Here is an 18,814-nt window from a genome sequence, read left to right on the forward strand (position 1 = left end):
ACCTAACCCAACCCATAATGTATCCCAAAAATCAAAGGGGAAATGTGACCCTGGACCGCAAAACCAGTCATAAGGGTATATATTTTTTAAATTAAGGTTTTTACATCATCTGAAAGCTTTCCATTGATGTATGGTTTATTAGGATAGCACAATATTTGGTTGAGATCTGGAATCTGAGGGTGCAAAAAAAAAAAAAAAAAATAAAAATAAATAAATAGTATTAAGAAAATGGCTTTTGAAGTTGTCCAAATGAAGTTCTCCGCAATGCATATTACTAATCAAAAATTAAGTTTTGATATATTTACGGTAGGAAATTTACAAACTATCTTCATGGAACATGCTCTTTACTTAATATCCTAATGATTTTTGACATAACAAAAATCGATAATTTCGACCCACACAATGTATTTTTGGCTCTTTCTGGGTGTAGAAACACCTAACCCTTGTTGTAAGCCCAAAACAGACATTTCCTTAAATTTATCCCTCAATTCTGATTGGTTAATTGGGATGTTGCTCCAGGAACATGTTGTACTTGGTGAAATCAGGTTCAGCTTTCCTAAGATCCCGTAAATTGGCATAATTTCTTCCTCTTTTATCATACGGCTGTTGAAAGTCAGACCACTTATAAGAATTAATTCTCAACAAGCTGCAACATTGTAGGTATTACTCATGTCTGTAGCACAAATGGAGTTCAAATCTCTAATCATTAGTACAAGTATGACTGACTATCTGCAAGTACCATTGGATTAGTTGTCCTGCTGGTTTCCATCACAACGAAGAAGACTCATGTACATGATCTCCATCTTCTGCACAATTTAAATTAAACACGGATTTTTAACCGTTCACTCACTAAGCTGCTGAACGGCCACTTGTGAAATAAACTAAAGACGATTAGATGTTCAAGAATCAACTGGGGAATGTCATCTCATCCATAATCATTATCCAAAAGCGGCTTTCCAGATCAAATCCAGCCTCTGAGCGCATCATCTTTGACCAGAAAAGCCATGAGAACAGTCAGTTCTGACGTGTGCCAATATGATCTAATGTGCGCTTAGTCATTCAGCCATGCTTATGATGTCTCACGAACTACTACAGAAAAATGACTACTATTAAAACTGCAAAGTGTCTCGTATATTGTCATTATGCAGCCCGCTCGTATCGATAGCTAACCTGTGCTCTGCACTTACCCAATGAGACCTTTGAACCTTCATTCAATACATCCAAATGCTTCCTTACAATTCACATTCAAAATGCATGCTGCTATTTAAAAAGAATCTTAGCAATCAGCCCCTCAGATGTGTGAAGATAAAAATGGCAACATAGAAATGGCTACAACTAAAAGTAGAGGTGATTGATTTGATGTACAAATATGTCTACACCGCTGCTTGATGGAGGGATTATTCGTCATGCTGCTATCGAGCTGCTCGAGCAATTGAGCTTTGGCTATTTTTAAACATTTACGGCCTCAGCGCACCTCTAAATGGATCCACAATGTCGTAGCGCAGAATGAATGCAACGGCCATGCCAGATAAACACCACCTCAGCTGGCATGCAGTCACAATGCAGTCATAAAATCTAAAACGTGAACATGAAGTCCAAAAATATTAGCATTCAGCACAACCAGAATACAGTCTCACGCTCATGTTTTTACTAAAACTTCTATTTTGGTTGGTTGTTTAAGTCACTGTATTGTGTAATACAGTTGAAGACACCAAACAAAAACAAGTGCTTTGGGATGATTTTCCCAGCCAGGGTAAAAGTATGTGTCGTCTGGTCACTGTAATTTGTGGCTTGTGGGGTGTTGGCTTGGCTCGCTGTTGTCTAAATGGAGAGGGTGTAACGCCCATCCCTCACTACAATACCAGAGGCATCAGTGTGTATTTCAGTCCTCGCTGTGGCCTGGGTTTGTCAGTCTCTATACATAGTAAGGATCTTAGAAGCTTCGCCATATAAAGGGAAAAACTGTCCGTTGCGTGGCATGACTTGAATAAATTCTGTTTAATAAGCCCAGAATTGCTTTTATAGTTTGCTTTTAAAGAAATGCACCACTCTTTAATTCAGTGGGTTTGTTACAGCCTTTAAGTAATCATAATACCTGACCATCTAAAAAGTGCCCTTCAGAGTCCTCTGAAAACATTTTGTGGTTTTAAAGCTATTGAACGATCAGTGACAGAGTTGACATGAGGATAAATCGGCCAGGATTATCCACCTGCTGCTCAAAAAAAGAAGTGATAAGACTCTGCCATGTGTGTGTGAGATGCTTTCCCAACACAAATCAGTTACTCAGAGCCTAAAATTAAGAGATCTTATGGCAGAATTTATTCTTTGAATGTTTTATAAAGTAATATTAGGCATCATCTGAGTAAAGCAAAGTGTTTAAAACCCTCAAATAAAATATTAAAATGTTACTATAAATAAATATTAATAAAGTAACAATTTAAAAAATTATTGCCTTGAGTGCCTTGCTATTTTTAAGAGCCTATTAAGTATTTTGTTTCACATTGTGCCTAATAAGTAAATACTAATGAATGAAACTGAAAAATGAATATATTATTTGAATATGGCCATGCCAAAATGCTATTTTAAACCTTGCATATCAAATATTAAGTAAAATCCAAACTAATAATTTAAAATGATCGTTGCCATTACAGATGAATTCAAACATTTACACCTGCAAAATCCGCAAAATTATTTTACCAAAATAAGAGGGATCATGCAAAATGCATGTTATTTTTTATTTAGTACTGACCTGAATAAGATATTTCACATAAAATACATTTAGATATAGTCCACAAGAGAAAATAATAGTTAAATTGATAAAAATGACCCCGTTCAAGAGTTTACATACGGTTGATTCTTAATACTGTGTTGTTACCTGAATGATCCACAGCTGGTTTGTTTTGAGTCCCTTGTTTGTCCTGAACAGTTAAAATGCCCGCTGTTCTTCAGAAAAATCCTTCAGATCCCACAAATTATATGGTTTTTCAGCATTTTTGTGTATTTGAACCCTTTCCAACAATGACTGTATGATTTTGAGTTCCATCTTTTCACACTGAGGACAACTGAGGGACTCATATTGCAACTATTACATAAGGTTCAAACGCTCACTGATGCTTCTGAAGGAAAAACGATGCATTAAGAGCCAGGGGTGTTTGAATACTTTTGAATAAAATGTGTACAATTTTCTTATTTTGTCTAAATATTATAATTTTTTTTCATTTAGTATTGCCCTTCAGAAGCTACAGAAGATACTTGCATGTTTCCCAGAAGACAAAAAAAGTGAAATTTACCTTGATCTTCAAATTTAAAAAAGTTTTCACCCCCTAGCTTAATGCATCGTGTTTTCCTTCTGAAGCATCAGTGAGTGTTTAAACCTTCTGTAATAGTTGCATGTGAGTTGCCTCAGTTGTTCTCAGTGTGAAAAGATGGATCTCAAAATCATACAGTCATTGCTGGAAATTGTTCAAATATACAAAATTTGTAGGGCCTGAAGGATTTTTCTGGAGAACAGCGGGCAGTTTAACTGTTCAGGACAAACAAGGGAACCATGAACAACTATCACTAAACAACAACAACAACAACAACAAAATACACAGCTGTGAATCATTCAGGTAGCAACATAGCATTAAGAATCAAGTGTATGTAAACTTTTGAACAGGGTCATTTTTATAAATTCTAAAACCAAAGAATTTAATTTATAAAAAAAAACAAAGAATTTGTGGGACCTGAAGGATTTTTCTGAAGAACAGCCAGCAGTTTAACTGTTCAGGACAAACAAGCGACTCTATAAAGAATCTAAAAAAAAAAAAATGCTTGATCATTCAGGTAACAACACAGTATAAAGAATCAATTGTATGTAAACTTTGAAAGCACGTTGTGCAATATTCTAGTTAATGCTAACCAGCCATTTAAATGTCATTGAACCAATCAGCTTGTGCCAAACTGTTTAACACTGTGAATATCATCAGTTTGCGGTAAGGACCCATCAGTCTGCACCATCTAGAGTGTCATGACAGAACTTGGCATTTTGTCCTCTCTCTAAATGTAAGGTCTTTGTCAGATTTAAAGATGTCCAGCATTGCCAGGCCTGTCTGCAGTGGTTTGTGGTGGACCACAGTGACAGATTGTGGTCAGTAAGATCCTAATAACTGCCTGACATGCTTGACAGACACTGCTTGGCTGTGGGTGAGTGGACAGAGAGAAAGAGAGAAACTGACAGCTAAGCATCTTCTCAACATAACAGAAAACTGATGCAGTTCATGTGCTACTCTCAGTTTTGGAAATACATGAAATGTATAGTGAGTTTTCACATGGCATTTTCACATATGTGAAAAACACCTTAGAACTAAAATAACTTTATAAACAATGTCCATTAATATAAGAGTCCTCCGTAGTATATAAACACCAGGTCCTAGTTTCTATTAGACAGCACACTGTCTTGATGACATCACTTGAGTATTGATGTCACTGTACACGACCAGGGCTCTCAGCCATACTAAGATATCTTGGCAGGGTTCGCCATAAAAGCTATTTTAATCTGCAAAGCTATAGCGACACTCTAATATGAAACCTGTTAATAAAAAAAAAAACACAAATGCATCACTGGTTCTGTGGCCAGTGTGTTTAAATGATGCAGCTGACTTAATTAAATCAAACAGTGTCATATCAATCGACATTTCCACTATTGAGCAAACACACACACAGACACTCACTCATCAATTCCAATTACCTTTGCCCTTATGTCAGTTTTATTTGACATATTACTCAATAGACCATAGCTACAAAGTGGAAGCGAGGAGTCCTGCTGGGAATTTTCCCCTCACGCACGGATTTAGCTTGGGGTTACGCTGCAGTGCCATGCTTGATTACCCGCTGCGTACAACTACCAGCTAGAGCACAAAGGTACCACTTTAGGTCTCTGAGGTTGGGTACCACACATAGCTGGCATTCCAAGCACTTAACCAAAAAGAGTGAAACACAAGAATATGCTCGAAATCCCCTGTCTAAAATATGGAACAGACTCTTTTTTTGCTCTGGTTGTAACACAAGCGCAGCATCCAATCCATCCTTTCATTGTTGATAAAGCAATAAACCATGATAGTAATCTTTCCATGTTTAAAGAGTGTCATTAGGTACACCACAAAGCGCTTAAACCCTCTGAAAAAGACAACCTCACATAAATATTAATAATGAACACAATAACAAATTCCTCTGACAAGTACTGGTTATGGTTGACAAGCACATGTTAAAAGAGTTAAAAAGTTTGACATTTGTAAGCTTTTTAATGCTTTTAAATAAGTCTCTTCTGCTCACCAAGCCTGCATTTATTTGATCCAAAATACAGCAAAAACAGTACAACATTTTAAGTTATTTTTAGTATTTAAAATAACTGTTTTCTATTTGAATATATTTTAAAATGTAATTTATTCCTGTGATTAAAGCTACATTTTCAGCATCATTACTCCAGTCTTCAGTGTCACATGATGCTTCTGAAATTATTCTAATATGCTGATTTGCTGTTCAGGAACCAGTTTTTTTATTATTATTATTACCAATATTTAAAACAGTTGAGTAATTTTTTTTCAGGATTCTTTGATGAATATAAAGATCCAAAGATCTTTTATTTGAAATAAAGAGCATTTACTTGAAATAAAAAGCTTTTGTATCATTATACACTATACCATTCAAAAACGTGGAGTCAGTATATATTTTTTGTTATATAGAAATTAATATTTATTTATCTTTTATTTAGCAAGGATGCTTTAAATTGATTTCTATTTCAAATAAATGCTGTTCTTCTGAACTTTCTATTTAACAAAGAAACCTGAAAAAATCCTACACAGTTGTTTTTAACATAATGATAATAATATATAATAATAATAATAAGAAGAAGAAGAAGAAGAAAGTGTATTTTGAGCAGCAAATCAGAATATTAGAATGATTTCTGAAGGATCATGTGACTGGAGTAATGATGTTAAAAATTCAGCTTTGAAATCACAGGAATACATTTTAGAATTTTTAAATTTTAAAATATATTCAAATAGAAAAGAGTTATTTTAAATAATATTTTAACATTTTACTGTTTTTGCTGTACTTTGAATCAAATAAATGCAGGCTTGGTGATCAGTAGAGACTTCTTTAAAAAACCTTAAAAATATTACTGTTCAAAAACATTTGACTGGTAGTGTGTGTCTATATATGTATATAATATGAACTATTATTACAATTAAAAATATGGTGAGTTTTATGGTGAGTTAGTGCTCAAGAAATGTTTCTTATTACGTTTTCTTATTATGCTGAAACAGTTGTGGAGCTTAATATTTCATTAAACATTTTATCAGTATTCTTTGATGAATAGAAAGTTCAAAAGAACAGCATTTATTTAAAGTCGCCATAACACGGAAGTTTAAATAGTATTTTCTTCCCTATTGTTACAAAACAGACTATAAATCTGGTTTATAATAAGAATCAAAACACTCTTGCTCCAGGGCTTTTGAATGTTACATCATGGCTTGTCATGTTTGCTCAATGGACATTTCCAAATCAGATCATTATAATAGATTTCTCTCACATGCTGAACTCTAAATTACTACTACAACTATTCTGTACTACTCATGCTGTTTCAGTAGTATGTATACTGCTAGAAATAAGTTATTTATGATATTTAACATTTTTTAACATCAGTGCATTAGGTTTCATAATATAACAATGCGCAAATTCTTACAGGTTTTATTAATTTATTAACAAAGCTTTTATAATTCATAAGCCATTAATGCAACACCTACTGTTTGTAAGACATGGAGGATATTTGTGAGCATTAAAACATCTATATTTCAGTTGTTGGATAGGGATCAGTGTTAAAACAGAACAGAAAGTGCTTTTTGTGCCAGTTGTTTCTAAATTCTATTACATTGACAATCTGCTCCCATGAATGAGGTACAGTATGCTATTGAGAGACTGAATGAAACACAACTTTGATGGGAAAGATAATAAACCGTGCTTTATCAAGAACATCACAAATTAGATTTATGGTATTACTTTAGACTACTCAAAGCTTATGTTTTGTAGAAAATGACTTCTGAGTGTATTTCTTTTAAGCAGCTCAATAAAAATAACTCTCAGAATTCCTCAATTGTGAAATCCACAACCCTCTAAGGTGACGTGCTTTTTTTTTTTTTAACAAACCTGAAAAGTCCATAATGACTCAGAGCAGTGGGGCGTGTGCAGGTAAAGGTATGGCTTGCCCTGCGGCTGAAGGAGGCGGAGACAGACAGGAAGAGGGAGGGACTTATGCGTCACAGTAAACAGATCAGCACAGGAAACACGGGATCCATCAGCCAGTCAGATACTGAGTCACAGGGCAAAAAGAAGGGAGGGGAATAGAAAAAGAGAGCTAAAAGAACTAATAAAAGACTGATACACATATACTTCAATCATAGAGACTGACATATTATCTAGGGCCACCATGGCTCTAACACACTCTTCTGTGCCCATCTATGTGCAGTTTTCGAGGGACAAATACATCATGGATGGACCACCGGAGAAACTTCGGAGGGAACTAGAAGAAGAACTGAAACTGAGCAGTGAGGAACCACGAAGCCATGCCTGGTATCATGGAGCCATCCCTAGACAGGTACAGATTTCCTTGGCATAAGAAGAGGGAGAGATGTGGGTGGTCATTATGGGATAATGCTTGGATTATAGAGGTGATTTAATATATATGTGTACAGTTATAACGTGTCTGCAATCAAAGCATAGCTGTTATCTCCTTGAGTGACAATGAAGTCACGCCTGTATCTGGCATTCAAACATTCACTTTCTTTGTAGAAGAAGATAATGAATTAAAGACATGTGGCCATGTTTGCTTCAGCTAGAGTTCCAGCCAGTAATACTTGATTAAGGGAAGAGAAAACACTAAGGATATGACTTGCATTAGATGTTCTTATGGCTAACTTTTTAAATTTACAAAAAGAACCATGGAAGTATCACAGTTCTCTAAGACCGTGTTTTTTTTTTTTTTTTGCAAGATACTACAAGTTACTTAAACAAGCTACAGTGTCCAGAAACAATGCTGTTCTTCACAAACAATGATCAAAAATGCTAATGTCTATACATTATATATTTTACTTAATTATTTGCACAATTTATGCAAAATAATAACCTACAAATAGTCTAAAATGTTTCTTTTCTATTTTTTTAATGCAGTTTTACATGCTTGGCTATGTGAAAGTGCATGTTGATGATCAGATGCTAGAAATAAGAAAAAGCATGTAGAAGTGGAAAGTGTTTGTTTTGCAATGTCCAATAGCTATGGTGTGTTTAAGGAATTATTTAATGGTTGATCAATACTTGTGCTGAACAGGTTTACAGGCGCCAAACCTGTCCAGAACAAGAAAAGCCACTTTCACACCCAGACCTGATCCATCATCACGGAAAACAAAACATTTCACTAAAGCGAAACACTAAGTGGAGTCTAGACTGAATGCTTGAATGTAGTCAGATACGCAAGACATTAGAATAACTTGTTCAACAGCAAAACTGGACTAACAATATCTCTAGTACAATTCACCGCGCTTAACCACTATATGTGACCCTGGACCACAAAACCAGTCTTAAGTATCACAAGTATATTTGTAGCAATAGGCAACAATACATTCATTGTATGGGACAAAATTATCGATTTTTCTTTTATGCAAAATAACATTAGTTAATTAAGTAAAGATCATGATCCATGAAGATATTTGGTAAATTTTCTACCGTAAATATATCAAAACTTAATTTTTGATTAAAAATATGCATTGCTAAGAATGCTTCATTTGGACTTTAGAGGCAAATTTCTCAATATTTTGATTTTTTTGCACCCTCAGATTTCAGATTTTCAAATGGTTGTATCTCAGCCAATTTTTGTCCAGTTTCTGGTTTTGTGGTCCAGGGTCACATATTCTGTATTCTTCATTAACACCAACTTTATTCAAAAACAGCCGTCAACAGTTTCTCATCATGGAAAACATCACAGTGCTGACACATCCGCTCTCTGAAAACCATGTACCCTGGCTCCTCTTTCCCATGCTCCTTTACAGGACATGCCCATGAAACTGACAACTCATCCATCAACAACTGTAGCAGAGCAAGAGCGGTTAATATAGTGATGAATCATGACTGCTATTTGACCCGAGGTATATTTATTTAACGGCATCATATGAACAGAACTACCAGCATCCAGAGTCAGGCTACTGCTTACACCACAAATATACCAGTCATAAAGGAACAAACTTATTCATCATGGCTCAACACACCTTATGAATGACCTTAGAATATAGTTCATCAGATTCATGAGTAAGACTCCTAAAAACTCCTACTGCGATCACAAAAAAGCATATTTGTGAGAATTGATTGTTAATTCATTCTCTACAATTATGCTATCCATCAGCACTCTTAAAAGGAATCAGCAGTGAGTCTGATTCTTCTGAGTGGTCCTTGGATCACTACACACCCTGTGATTATTACAAAACCCCTGACAGTGTGTGTGCTGCACTACAGCTTGTGTTTACCCATGAGTCTTTCAGGTGGATGAGTCTGACCTGCTCAGCTCAAGTTAATCAAACAAACTACAGACAAGGGGAGAGGAAAGACAGGCATTTACTGATTCAACATGCATCGCTTTATGACCAGTGGTGTGAAAGGACTTGTGCTTGATTTCCTGTAAATGCTTTGTTTGTCAGTGTGAAAAAAAGACGGTTAAAGATGAATACTTATTAATAACAGAAGACAAGGCAGGCAGCGACCCGTGAAACTACGCAAATTTGGACAAACACAATGCATCACCTTAACTATCATAACTATAGTGAACTCTAAGCCCTGTAGCTGCTGTTTTATACCATAAGAACGGCCTGAGAATAGCTGTTTAGCACACCGTCATGAAAACAGTCATAAACACTCAGAGATTCTAATCATACTTAATGACTCTTTTCCTGGTGCCACTGCTGCCCTACTGTTCCAAACATACATGGTAACAGAATGATTAGTGTTTGATCTCCACATGAACACATAGTGAGAAGTAATATGAAAAAATGAGATACGGTTTATTCAAAAGTTTACATACATCTTGCAGAAAAATCCTTTAGGTCCCACAAATTCTTTGGGTTTTCAGCATTTTTGTGTATTTAAACCCTTTCCAACAATGACTGTATGATTTTGAGACCCATCTTTTCTCACTGAGAACCACTGAGGGACTCATATGCAACTATTACAGAAGGTTCAAACGCTCAATGATGTTTCAGAAGGAAACACAATGCATTAAGAGAACAGAATGAAGATACATTTTTCTTATTTTGCCTAAATATAATATTAATATAATATAATAATATTATATATAATATATAATAATATAATACATTTAGTACTGCTCTTCAGAAACTACAGAAAAAACTCACTTATTTCCCAGAAGACAAAATAAGTTCAATTTACCCTGATCTTCAAATTCCAAAAGTTTTCACCCCCTAGCTTAATGCATCGTGTTTTCCTTCTGAAGCATCAGTGAGTGTTTAAACCCTCTGTAGTAGTTGCATGTGAGTTGCCTCAGTTGTTCTCAGTGTGAAAAGATGGATCTCAAAATCATACAGTCATTGCTGGAAATTGTTCAAATATACAAAATTTGTAGGGCCTGAAGGATTTTTCTGGAGAACAGCGGGCAGTTTAACTGTTCAGGACAAACAAGGGAACCATGAACAACTATCACTAAACAACAACAACAACAACAAAATACACAGCTGTGAATCATTCAGGTAGCAACATAGCATTAAGAATCAAGTGTATGTAAACTTTTGAACAGGGTCATTTTTATAAATTCTCTCAATTTTCTCTTGTGTACTATATATAAACGTCTTTTATGTGAAATATCTTATTCGGGTCAGTAGTACTAAATAAAAAATAATTATTTTGGTAAAATAACATTTTGCAGATTCTGCAAGGTGTATGTAAACTTTTGACTTCAACTGTATAAATGTATAAATGACATATATATACATATATACATTTCCCCCCCATTATTCAATGATTTTTCTGATCTCCAGAATGATTTACATACTAACTCATTAATATTCTGAACAGCTAACATTCAGTTTGAAAAGGTAGTCCATCATTCTAAACTGGTTGAGTGCACTAGTGATCCACAAAAGAAAGTAATATCTAGGTCATGCCATGAATCACTGTCATAAAAGTAGTTCTGTAATGTTTGCTGAGGAGGTGTACATAATCTGATCAGACAGAACATCATTAGTACAAAGCCATACTGCCTTCAAAATGTTTAGTCCAGTGTTTGAGCTTGTTTGAGCTCCTGCGTGAGTGCCACAACTTAAAGGGATGGTACAACAAAAAAAAATTAAATTATCCCTTGATTTACTCACTCTCATGCCATCATAGGTGTGTATGACTGTCTTCTTTCAGACGAATGCAATCAGAGTTATATTAAAAAATATCCTGGTTCCTCCAAGCTTTATAATGGTTGTTGAGATTTTAAAGTCCAATAACTGCACCCATCCATCATAAAAAGTGCTCCACACAGCTTCAAGCAAAGATTAAGGACGTAGACAAAATGAAAGCACAGAGGAGAGAACAAAACAAAACACCGGTCATGAATTAGAAGTACAAAACGAGCATTTGTAAAGAAAAATGACAGAAAATTTCGATATAAGCCAAGAGGAGACTGGTTTTCCTTTGCTGTAAACAAAACTTGGTTTTCACGAGACTAGCAAATTCTCACTGGGATGTACACTATGCCTACGTCCTATATTCTCTGTTAGAATGCCACTCTCTTAAAAACAAGCTAAAGATTACCATTTATAAAGTTTAAAATATGGATATTTTTTCTACCAAAAAAAAAACAAAAACAAAAAAAAACCACATTGATTTGCTTCAGAAGGCCTTTATTAACACCCCAATGTGTGGAGTACTTTTTATGATGGATGGATGCACTTTATTGGACTTTAAATCCTCAACACCCATTTACTCCAGTTATAAAGCTTGAAAGTGCCAGTTCAATTTTTTAAATGTAACTCCGATTGTACTCGTCTGAAAGTAGTAAGTCATATTCACCTAGGATGGCTTGAGGGTTAGTAAATCATAAGATAATTTTCATTTTTGGGTAAATTATCCCTTAAATGGGCATGTGCACTAACATCTAGGCCATGATCAAACATGCAATACACTTGATAGTAAGTAGGAATGAAAAGTTATATAAATAAGAGAAAAACAGTGATCAACAAAAATTGTGTATGTTTGAATTTTAAGGTGGCTGAAAACCTGGTTCAGAGAGATGGAGACTTTCTGATCCGAGACTCGCTGTCCAGCCCGGGAAACTACGTTCTGACCTGCCAGTGGAAGAACACCGCTCAACACTTCAAAATTAACAAACGGGTCGTAGCCATGAACGAGGCCTACTCACGTGTTCAGTACCTGTTTGAGAAGGAGGGATTTGACAGCGTCCCAGCGTTGGTGCGATACTACGTAGGCAACCGTGAGCCAGTATCTGAGGTCGTCGGAGCAATTATCTTTCAGCCAATCAACAGAGCTCTGCCTCTGAGATGCCTGGAGGAGAAATATGGAGTTGGGTCTATACGCGTGGAGGCGGGATACGCCGAGAGAAAGAGCCTGACTTCCAAACGGTTGAGTTTAAATATCATGAACGGACACACCCAGGATCACACCCTTAGCCGTGGGAACCTCCTCAGGTGAGAGGAAGACTATGCTATGGCACTTACACTATTACGCATTGCCAAGAAGAAATATTCTGGAAGGCTTTTTATTATATGTTTGAGAAAATAAGAGAGATTAATTATTTTACCTATTAAAGGATTGACAAATTACTAATTACAGACTCTAGTTCTCAAAACGGGTTTGTATTGTGGCTTTTTCAGAATCTGTATTTAGGCGCTTTTTTCATGTAATTTGTAATACATGTAATTTAGACGTCCCCCAAAATGAGAGGCCAATAATTCATTCCTTTCATATTTTCAACACTTGATTAGACAGTAAATCACAGAGATTTTAAGTATCTGTGGTTTGACTGTCCACCTTGAACTCCGAAATAGAAAAAAGAATCATAAAAATAAACACTACTTGTAATACAATTTAAATAAATTTGCATTATATGAATTGGGGTCCAGAATAGTCGTGACTTAGATATCCTTAAACACTTATTGGGTCTTGCAGTGTAATTCAGAAACTCAGTTTCTTAACTGCAGCCTCTTGGAAGTCCTTGACAGGTTTGCTCATAAGAATCCCAATAGGAAATAAATAAAGCATTTTTCAAGTTTGTAAGAAATTAGAAATTAGGAAAAAATTGAGCTTTAATTTTTAATATTGATTAAATTTATATTATTTATGTGGAACTACTTAATCTTCAATTATTCAGTCCTACGATGTGCCAGCTCCACATTAATATAAAGAGATTTTTAGCACCAATAAGCATAAAATAAGTGAAAGTTTTACTTATTTGTGCAGATTCAGCACATGGGAGTCTAACTTTTCAAAACAACGTGTCAAACTTCAACATTAACTGAGACACTGCACTGAATTTGTATTTTTTTTTTTTTTAGTTCATGCCATGCACAGGACTTTTGACACTCAATTAAAATTGGTGTAAACTTCATGCCATAGTCCAAAAGACTTTCAGAGAACAAACTAAGTGACCTGTCTTTCTCCTTCACAGCAACAAAGATAAGTGTGGAAGTCAACCAGCATGTCTAAACCACGTTCAGGAGAGAAGACGGCCACTGAAGACCCATCAGTCGGAGAGCTTTCTCCCTATCGGTGAGTGCCTGTCAGCTCTCATCCTCATTGATACCCCGTCACGCCTCCAACCCTCCAGTGATACACACGTCTGACAGCCCTGAAAACCAGTCATCTTTCTCACATTCACTTTGTGCCAAAGAGAAAGTGATTCTCAAAGTCAAGCTGACGTTTTCGCCCCTTTGAAATTCACTTTGGCTTACTGAACGCTAAATGTGTGAAATGAGATGTGCGATTGAAATGCAAAATAAAATGTTTTGTTGAAGAAGCTCTGTGGAGAAGAATGAAAGTGGAGCTGGAGATAATTTATGCCTGTGTCAGAGGAATAAATACGGTTATGCGAAAAACGCAGCTCTGCTGTGCATGTCAGAAACCAGAGTGCTGAATCTGCTTCGCTGTGCAGAATGCTAAAAGAAAACTTTGCAGCTTTGAATTTAACTTCCTTTTTACCATGTCCATCTATAACATACGGTCTACCATGAAGAGTTAGTTCACTTCCAGAATAAAAAATGTTCATGTCTGTCTTTCTTCAGTCGCAAACATTTTTTTTTTGTGAAAAACAATCCAGGATTTTTCTCTGTATAGTGGACCCCAATGGGGATCAATGGGTTGAAGGTCCAAATTGCAGTTTCAGTGCAGTTTTATAGTGCTCTACATAATTCAAGCTGAAGAATAAGGGTCTCTTCTAGTGAAACGATTGGTCATTTACTAAAAAAAAAAAAATAATAAAATAAAATAAAAAAATAAAAGTAATATATTTTTTTTTTAACCACAAACGCTCATCTTGCACTAGCATTACATTGTCACGTTGGAAATATCACACATGATGTAAGAAGAAATACCAACCCAGTGTTTACAAAGCGAAAGTTCAAAGAAAGTCAGTCGCCCTTTTCAGCTAAAACAACGATGTCGGACGATTCTAAAGTTGGAGGATAAAATGATACGTTTTTCGCCCTACCATACCTTTTTGAACCAAAGTACACAGATGAAGAACTAACCACGTGTGACATTTCCAACGTGATTACATATAGCTTGAAGTCTCACAGCTAGTGGAAGATGAGCATTTGTGGGTAAAAAGCGGGTAAAAAAACGTTTTTGGTGACTGAAGAATGAAAGACATGAACATCTTGGATGATATTCTGGAAGTGAACTAATACTTCAGTGAAGCTGATATCATGCATATGAATGTATCCTTTTGCTTTCAGGCTGTAGGCCCCAGGCTCCGGTTCAGCATATGGAGCACCAGCCGTGCCCCAAATCGCCAGTTTTCCGCACAGGAAGTGAGCCAGCTCTGAGCCCCACAGTGCCACGCAGAATGGCCTTTGACACCCAGCCTGGCGAGGCCATTCGTGGATCTGACAGCCAGCTGTGTCCCAAACCACCTCCTAAACCCAGCAAGGTTCCCTCAGTGAGAGTATCCTGCACCCCAGCCCTGAAGACCCTCTCTCCACCAGTCCCTCCAGTAAAGCCCCACAAACAGCGATCTTCATCCCAGCAACAGCAGCAGCAGTCGGGCAGCCCATCGAGTCCAGAACTGAGCTACTGTGAACTGAGTCCATGCAGCCCTGCTGACTGGGAAAAGATGAATAGCTCACAAGCTAACAGCTATGTGGAAAGACTAAAGACTGAGGAGGAGTTGAGAAGCGATGGTAGCATTAAACTTGACCGTAGCTCCTACCATAACGCCATTGAAGCCCTAGACAATGACAGTGAGGAAGACACGGAGGAGGATGTGGGGAAAGACTGCAAGAAAGGTTTCCAAAGACCTGTGTTTGAAACTGAATCAGCGTTCAAACCAGGCGACATCACCTTCCGGCTTCTACCAGTGGAGAACAAGCCATTGGAGATGACAGTGCTGAAGAAAGCCAAAGAGCTGCTCGTCAGTCAGGATCCAAAGACCATCGCCAAACACATCCTGCAAGCAGACTGTCAGGTAATTTTAATTATGAGCCTTTGAAGTCAATTTCTTTTCAAGTCATCAACATTAAAGAATTAGTCCAATCCAGAATTAAAATTTCCTGATAACTTACTTAACCACAAGTCATTTAAGATGTTCATGTCTTTCTTTATTTGAAAAGAAATGAAGGCTTTTGAGGAAAACCTTACAGGATTTTTCTCCATATAATGGACTTCAATGCTGGCCAACGAGTTGAAGGTCCAAACTGCAATTTCAATACAGCTTCAAAGGGCTATCTAGCAAAATGATCTGATTTTAATCACAAATTCTCTAGCTCTGCATTGCCCATCCGTGACTTTATGCATTATGTAATCACATTGGAAAAGTCACGCACGGTTAGTTCTTCATCGGTGTACTCCGGTTCAAAAAGGTAGGGTGGGGCAAAAAAACTCCACCTTATTTTTTCCTCCAACTTTTAAATTGCCCAACATCATTCTTTTACCTTTTCTGTAAAGGGCGTTTGACTTTCTTTGCACGTTCGCTTGTAAACATGCATGACCTTCCAACGTAACTATGTAATATGTGAAGTTGAACTACAGCATTTGTGGTTATAAAAATCTTAGATATTTTCTTTTCTTTTTTTTTTTTTTTTTTTTTTGAGAAAATGACGAATTGTTTAACTAGATAAGACCCTTATTCCTCGGCTGGGATAGTGTAGAGCCCTTTAAAGCTGCACTGAAACTGCAATTTGGACATTTAACATATTGGCCACCATTGAAGCCACTATATGGAGAAAAATCCTGGAATGTTTTCCTCAAATACCTTACTTTTCAAGTGAAGAAAGACAAACATGAACATCTTGGATGACATGGGGGTGAATAAATTATCAGGAAATTCGTATTATTTACAAATATGCCATTGCTCATTGCTAATTTATGTTTGTTAATGATATATTAATATAATCTCTACTACTTAAAATACTAAAAATGTGTTAAACATGTAGAAATGAACTGTGTAGTTAAATGTAATAGTTCATGAGACCTAATAGATAACTAAACTGGACCCTCAATAGATAAAGAACAATTATCTTTACTGTCACTTTTGATCAAATAATGCATCTTCGCTGAATAAAAGTATGACTTTCTTAAAAATATATATATTACAATCTCCAATTTTAACAGTAGTACACACATTACAAAAGCTAATATTGATATGCAAATCTTAAGTATTATAATACACAGCTTATCCATCACATGTTGTATATCAGACAGCTTTCGGTTTCAAAAAACGGGAAGGAAAAGTAAGGAGGGAAAAATAAAAAGCAAAACTAAGCATTCAACAAAAGGAGAAAATCACGACAGATGAAAACAGAATTAGGGACAGCCATCCACACCCACTTACTGAATACAATCATGACCAACAGGTCTGTAATTACAGTCTCATTACGTGAGTCAGCCTGTTCGTCACGTTGGAGACTGGTTCTTCCAGTCAACCAAAGGACAAGACCACAGTTGTCCCACACAGCAGGGGCTAAATGTAGATGAATCCAATTAAAAAATGACCCAAAATGACTCTTACACATGTGACTATCCACTTCTCCACGTCTTTCTGCTTTCGAAAGCAGCTCCAGATTTGTCTGTGTGTACGGGAATTAAATTTTAAGCTGGCTGATTATGCCAGTCACAAGACCAAAAACAGCCGACCCACCAACAGCCCAAATTTAGCTTAGCTTCTGTGCAATGCTTTTCGATTCTCAATGTTAATTGATGCGAATGCTGTGTGTACATGCTACAGGTTGCCAGGATACTAAATGTATCAGAGGAGGTGAAAGGTCAAATGGGTGTGACCTCTGGACTGGAGCTGGTGACCCTTCCTCATGGGAGACAGCTGCGGCAGGACCTCATGGAAAGGTAAACAGTTGCTGTCAACACATGATCTATTAAACAGATTTCTGATGACTCATAAGGGTGGATAACTCTTTTAGAGAATGTTAACTCTTGCATGAACATCCTACATATGCTGAACTAACAAAAGTCATGCAGGCCCCACATTTAACATACATGGCTGGTTCTTAAACAGGCATAATACTATGGCGATTGGAGTTGCTGTGGATATCCTGGGCTGCACAGGAAGTCTGGAGGAGAGAGCAGCCACCCTAAACCGGATCATTCTGGTCGCGCTGGAGCTGAAAGACTCCATGGGAGACCTTTACGCCTTTTCCTCTATAATGAAAGCACTGGATATGCCTCAGGTACCCAGCAACTCCTTCTAGATGCTACTTAGAGATTTTTCTTTCCTCCTCAGTGTCTTTAATTTGTGACCTTTCTTGTATGCACAGATCACCAGACTGGATCATACTTGGACTAGCCTGCGAAGAAAATACACGCAGACTGCTATTATTTATGAGAAATCTTTGAAACCATTCTACAAAGGACTCTATGAAGGAAGTGGTGAGTTTCTGACAATAAAACATTTCAAACGCCCTTCATACTGTAGGTCACCTTTAGTTAAGTTCTTGTTTTTGTCTTTCCAGCTGAAATCCCACTGAGCAATGCCAGTGTTCCGCTGCTAATGCCACTGCTCACTTTGATGGAGAGGCCTGCGGTCACTTTTGAGGGTATGGACGTTTGGGAGAGCAACGACCAAGGCTGCGAAATCATGTTCCGGCACCTGGAAGGCGCTCGTGCTGTTGCACGCAATGCAGACACGTACACCTGCAACGCACAGCGGATCCTCCAGGGTAAGACAAGGACATTACAACAGTCATTTCAAACATAACATGATGCTTTAACTTGAGGGAAATGGAGAGCCAGACACATTTACAGATATGGCCTTTAAGATTGCGTGTTTTTTCATGCGGCAGCATGCAATTGTGATCGAATGTTCATACGCCGTTGGACTGAAACTGGTTTGCAGTAAAACTGTTCATAGTCATAAAATCCAGAATTTAAAAGGATACTTCACCCAAAATGAAAATTCTGTCATTAATTACTCACCCTTATGTTGTTCCAAACCTGCAAGACTTTCATTCATCTTCATAGCTTTCTGACCCTGCACAGACAGTAATGCAACTATCACGTTCAAGGCACAGAAAGGTAATAAGGACATCAATAAAATAGCCCATGTGAC

The 18,814-nt window shown here is 36.8% G+C and overlaps 1 protein-coding gene across 5 annotated transcripts in view; it reads left to right on the plus strand.

The window, feature by feature from the left end:
* bcar3 (BCAR3 adaptor protein, NSP family member) overlaps positions 1-18,814 on the plus strand; it is an 81,255-nt gene that overhangs the window by 60,314 nt on the left and 2,127 nt on the right. For all 5 annotated transcript variants that reach the window (XM_051118225.1, XM_051118226.1, XM_051118227.1 and 2 more), the window contains 8 exons: positions 7,505-7,633; positions 12,289-12,728; positions 13,709-13,809; positions 14,994-15,721; positions 17,480-17,595; positions 17,765-17,936; positions 18,024-18,135; positions 18,219-18,425. In XM_051118225.1, the coding sequence (XP_050974182.1) occupies positions 7,505-7,633; positions 12,289-12,728; positions 13,709-13,809; positions 14,994-15,721; positions 17,480-17,595; positions 17,765-17,936; positions 18,024-18,135; positions 18,219-18,425 (2,005 nt within the window). The remainder of the gene's footprint in view (positions 1-7,504; positions 7,634-12,288; positions 12,729-13,708; positions 13,810-14,993; positions 15,722-17,479; positions 17,596-17,764; positions 17,937-18,023; positions 18,136-18,218; positions 18,426-18,814) is intronic.

This window comes from Labeo rohita, chromosome 8 (assembly GCF_022985175.1).
Source record: "Labeo rohita strain BAU-BD-2019 chromosome 8, IGBB_LRoh.1.0, whole genome shotgun sequence".
NCBI classification, from domain to species: Eukaryota; Metazoa; Chordata; class Actinopteri; order Cypriniformes; family Cyprinidae; genus Labeo; species Labeo rohita.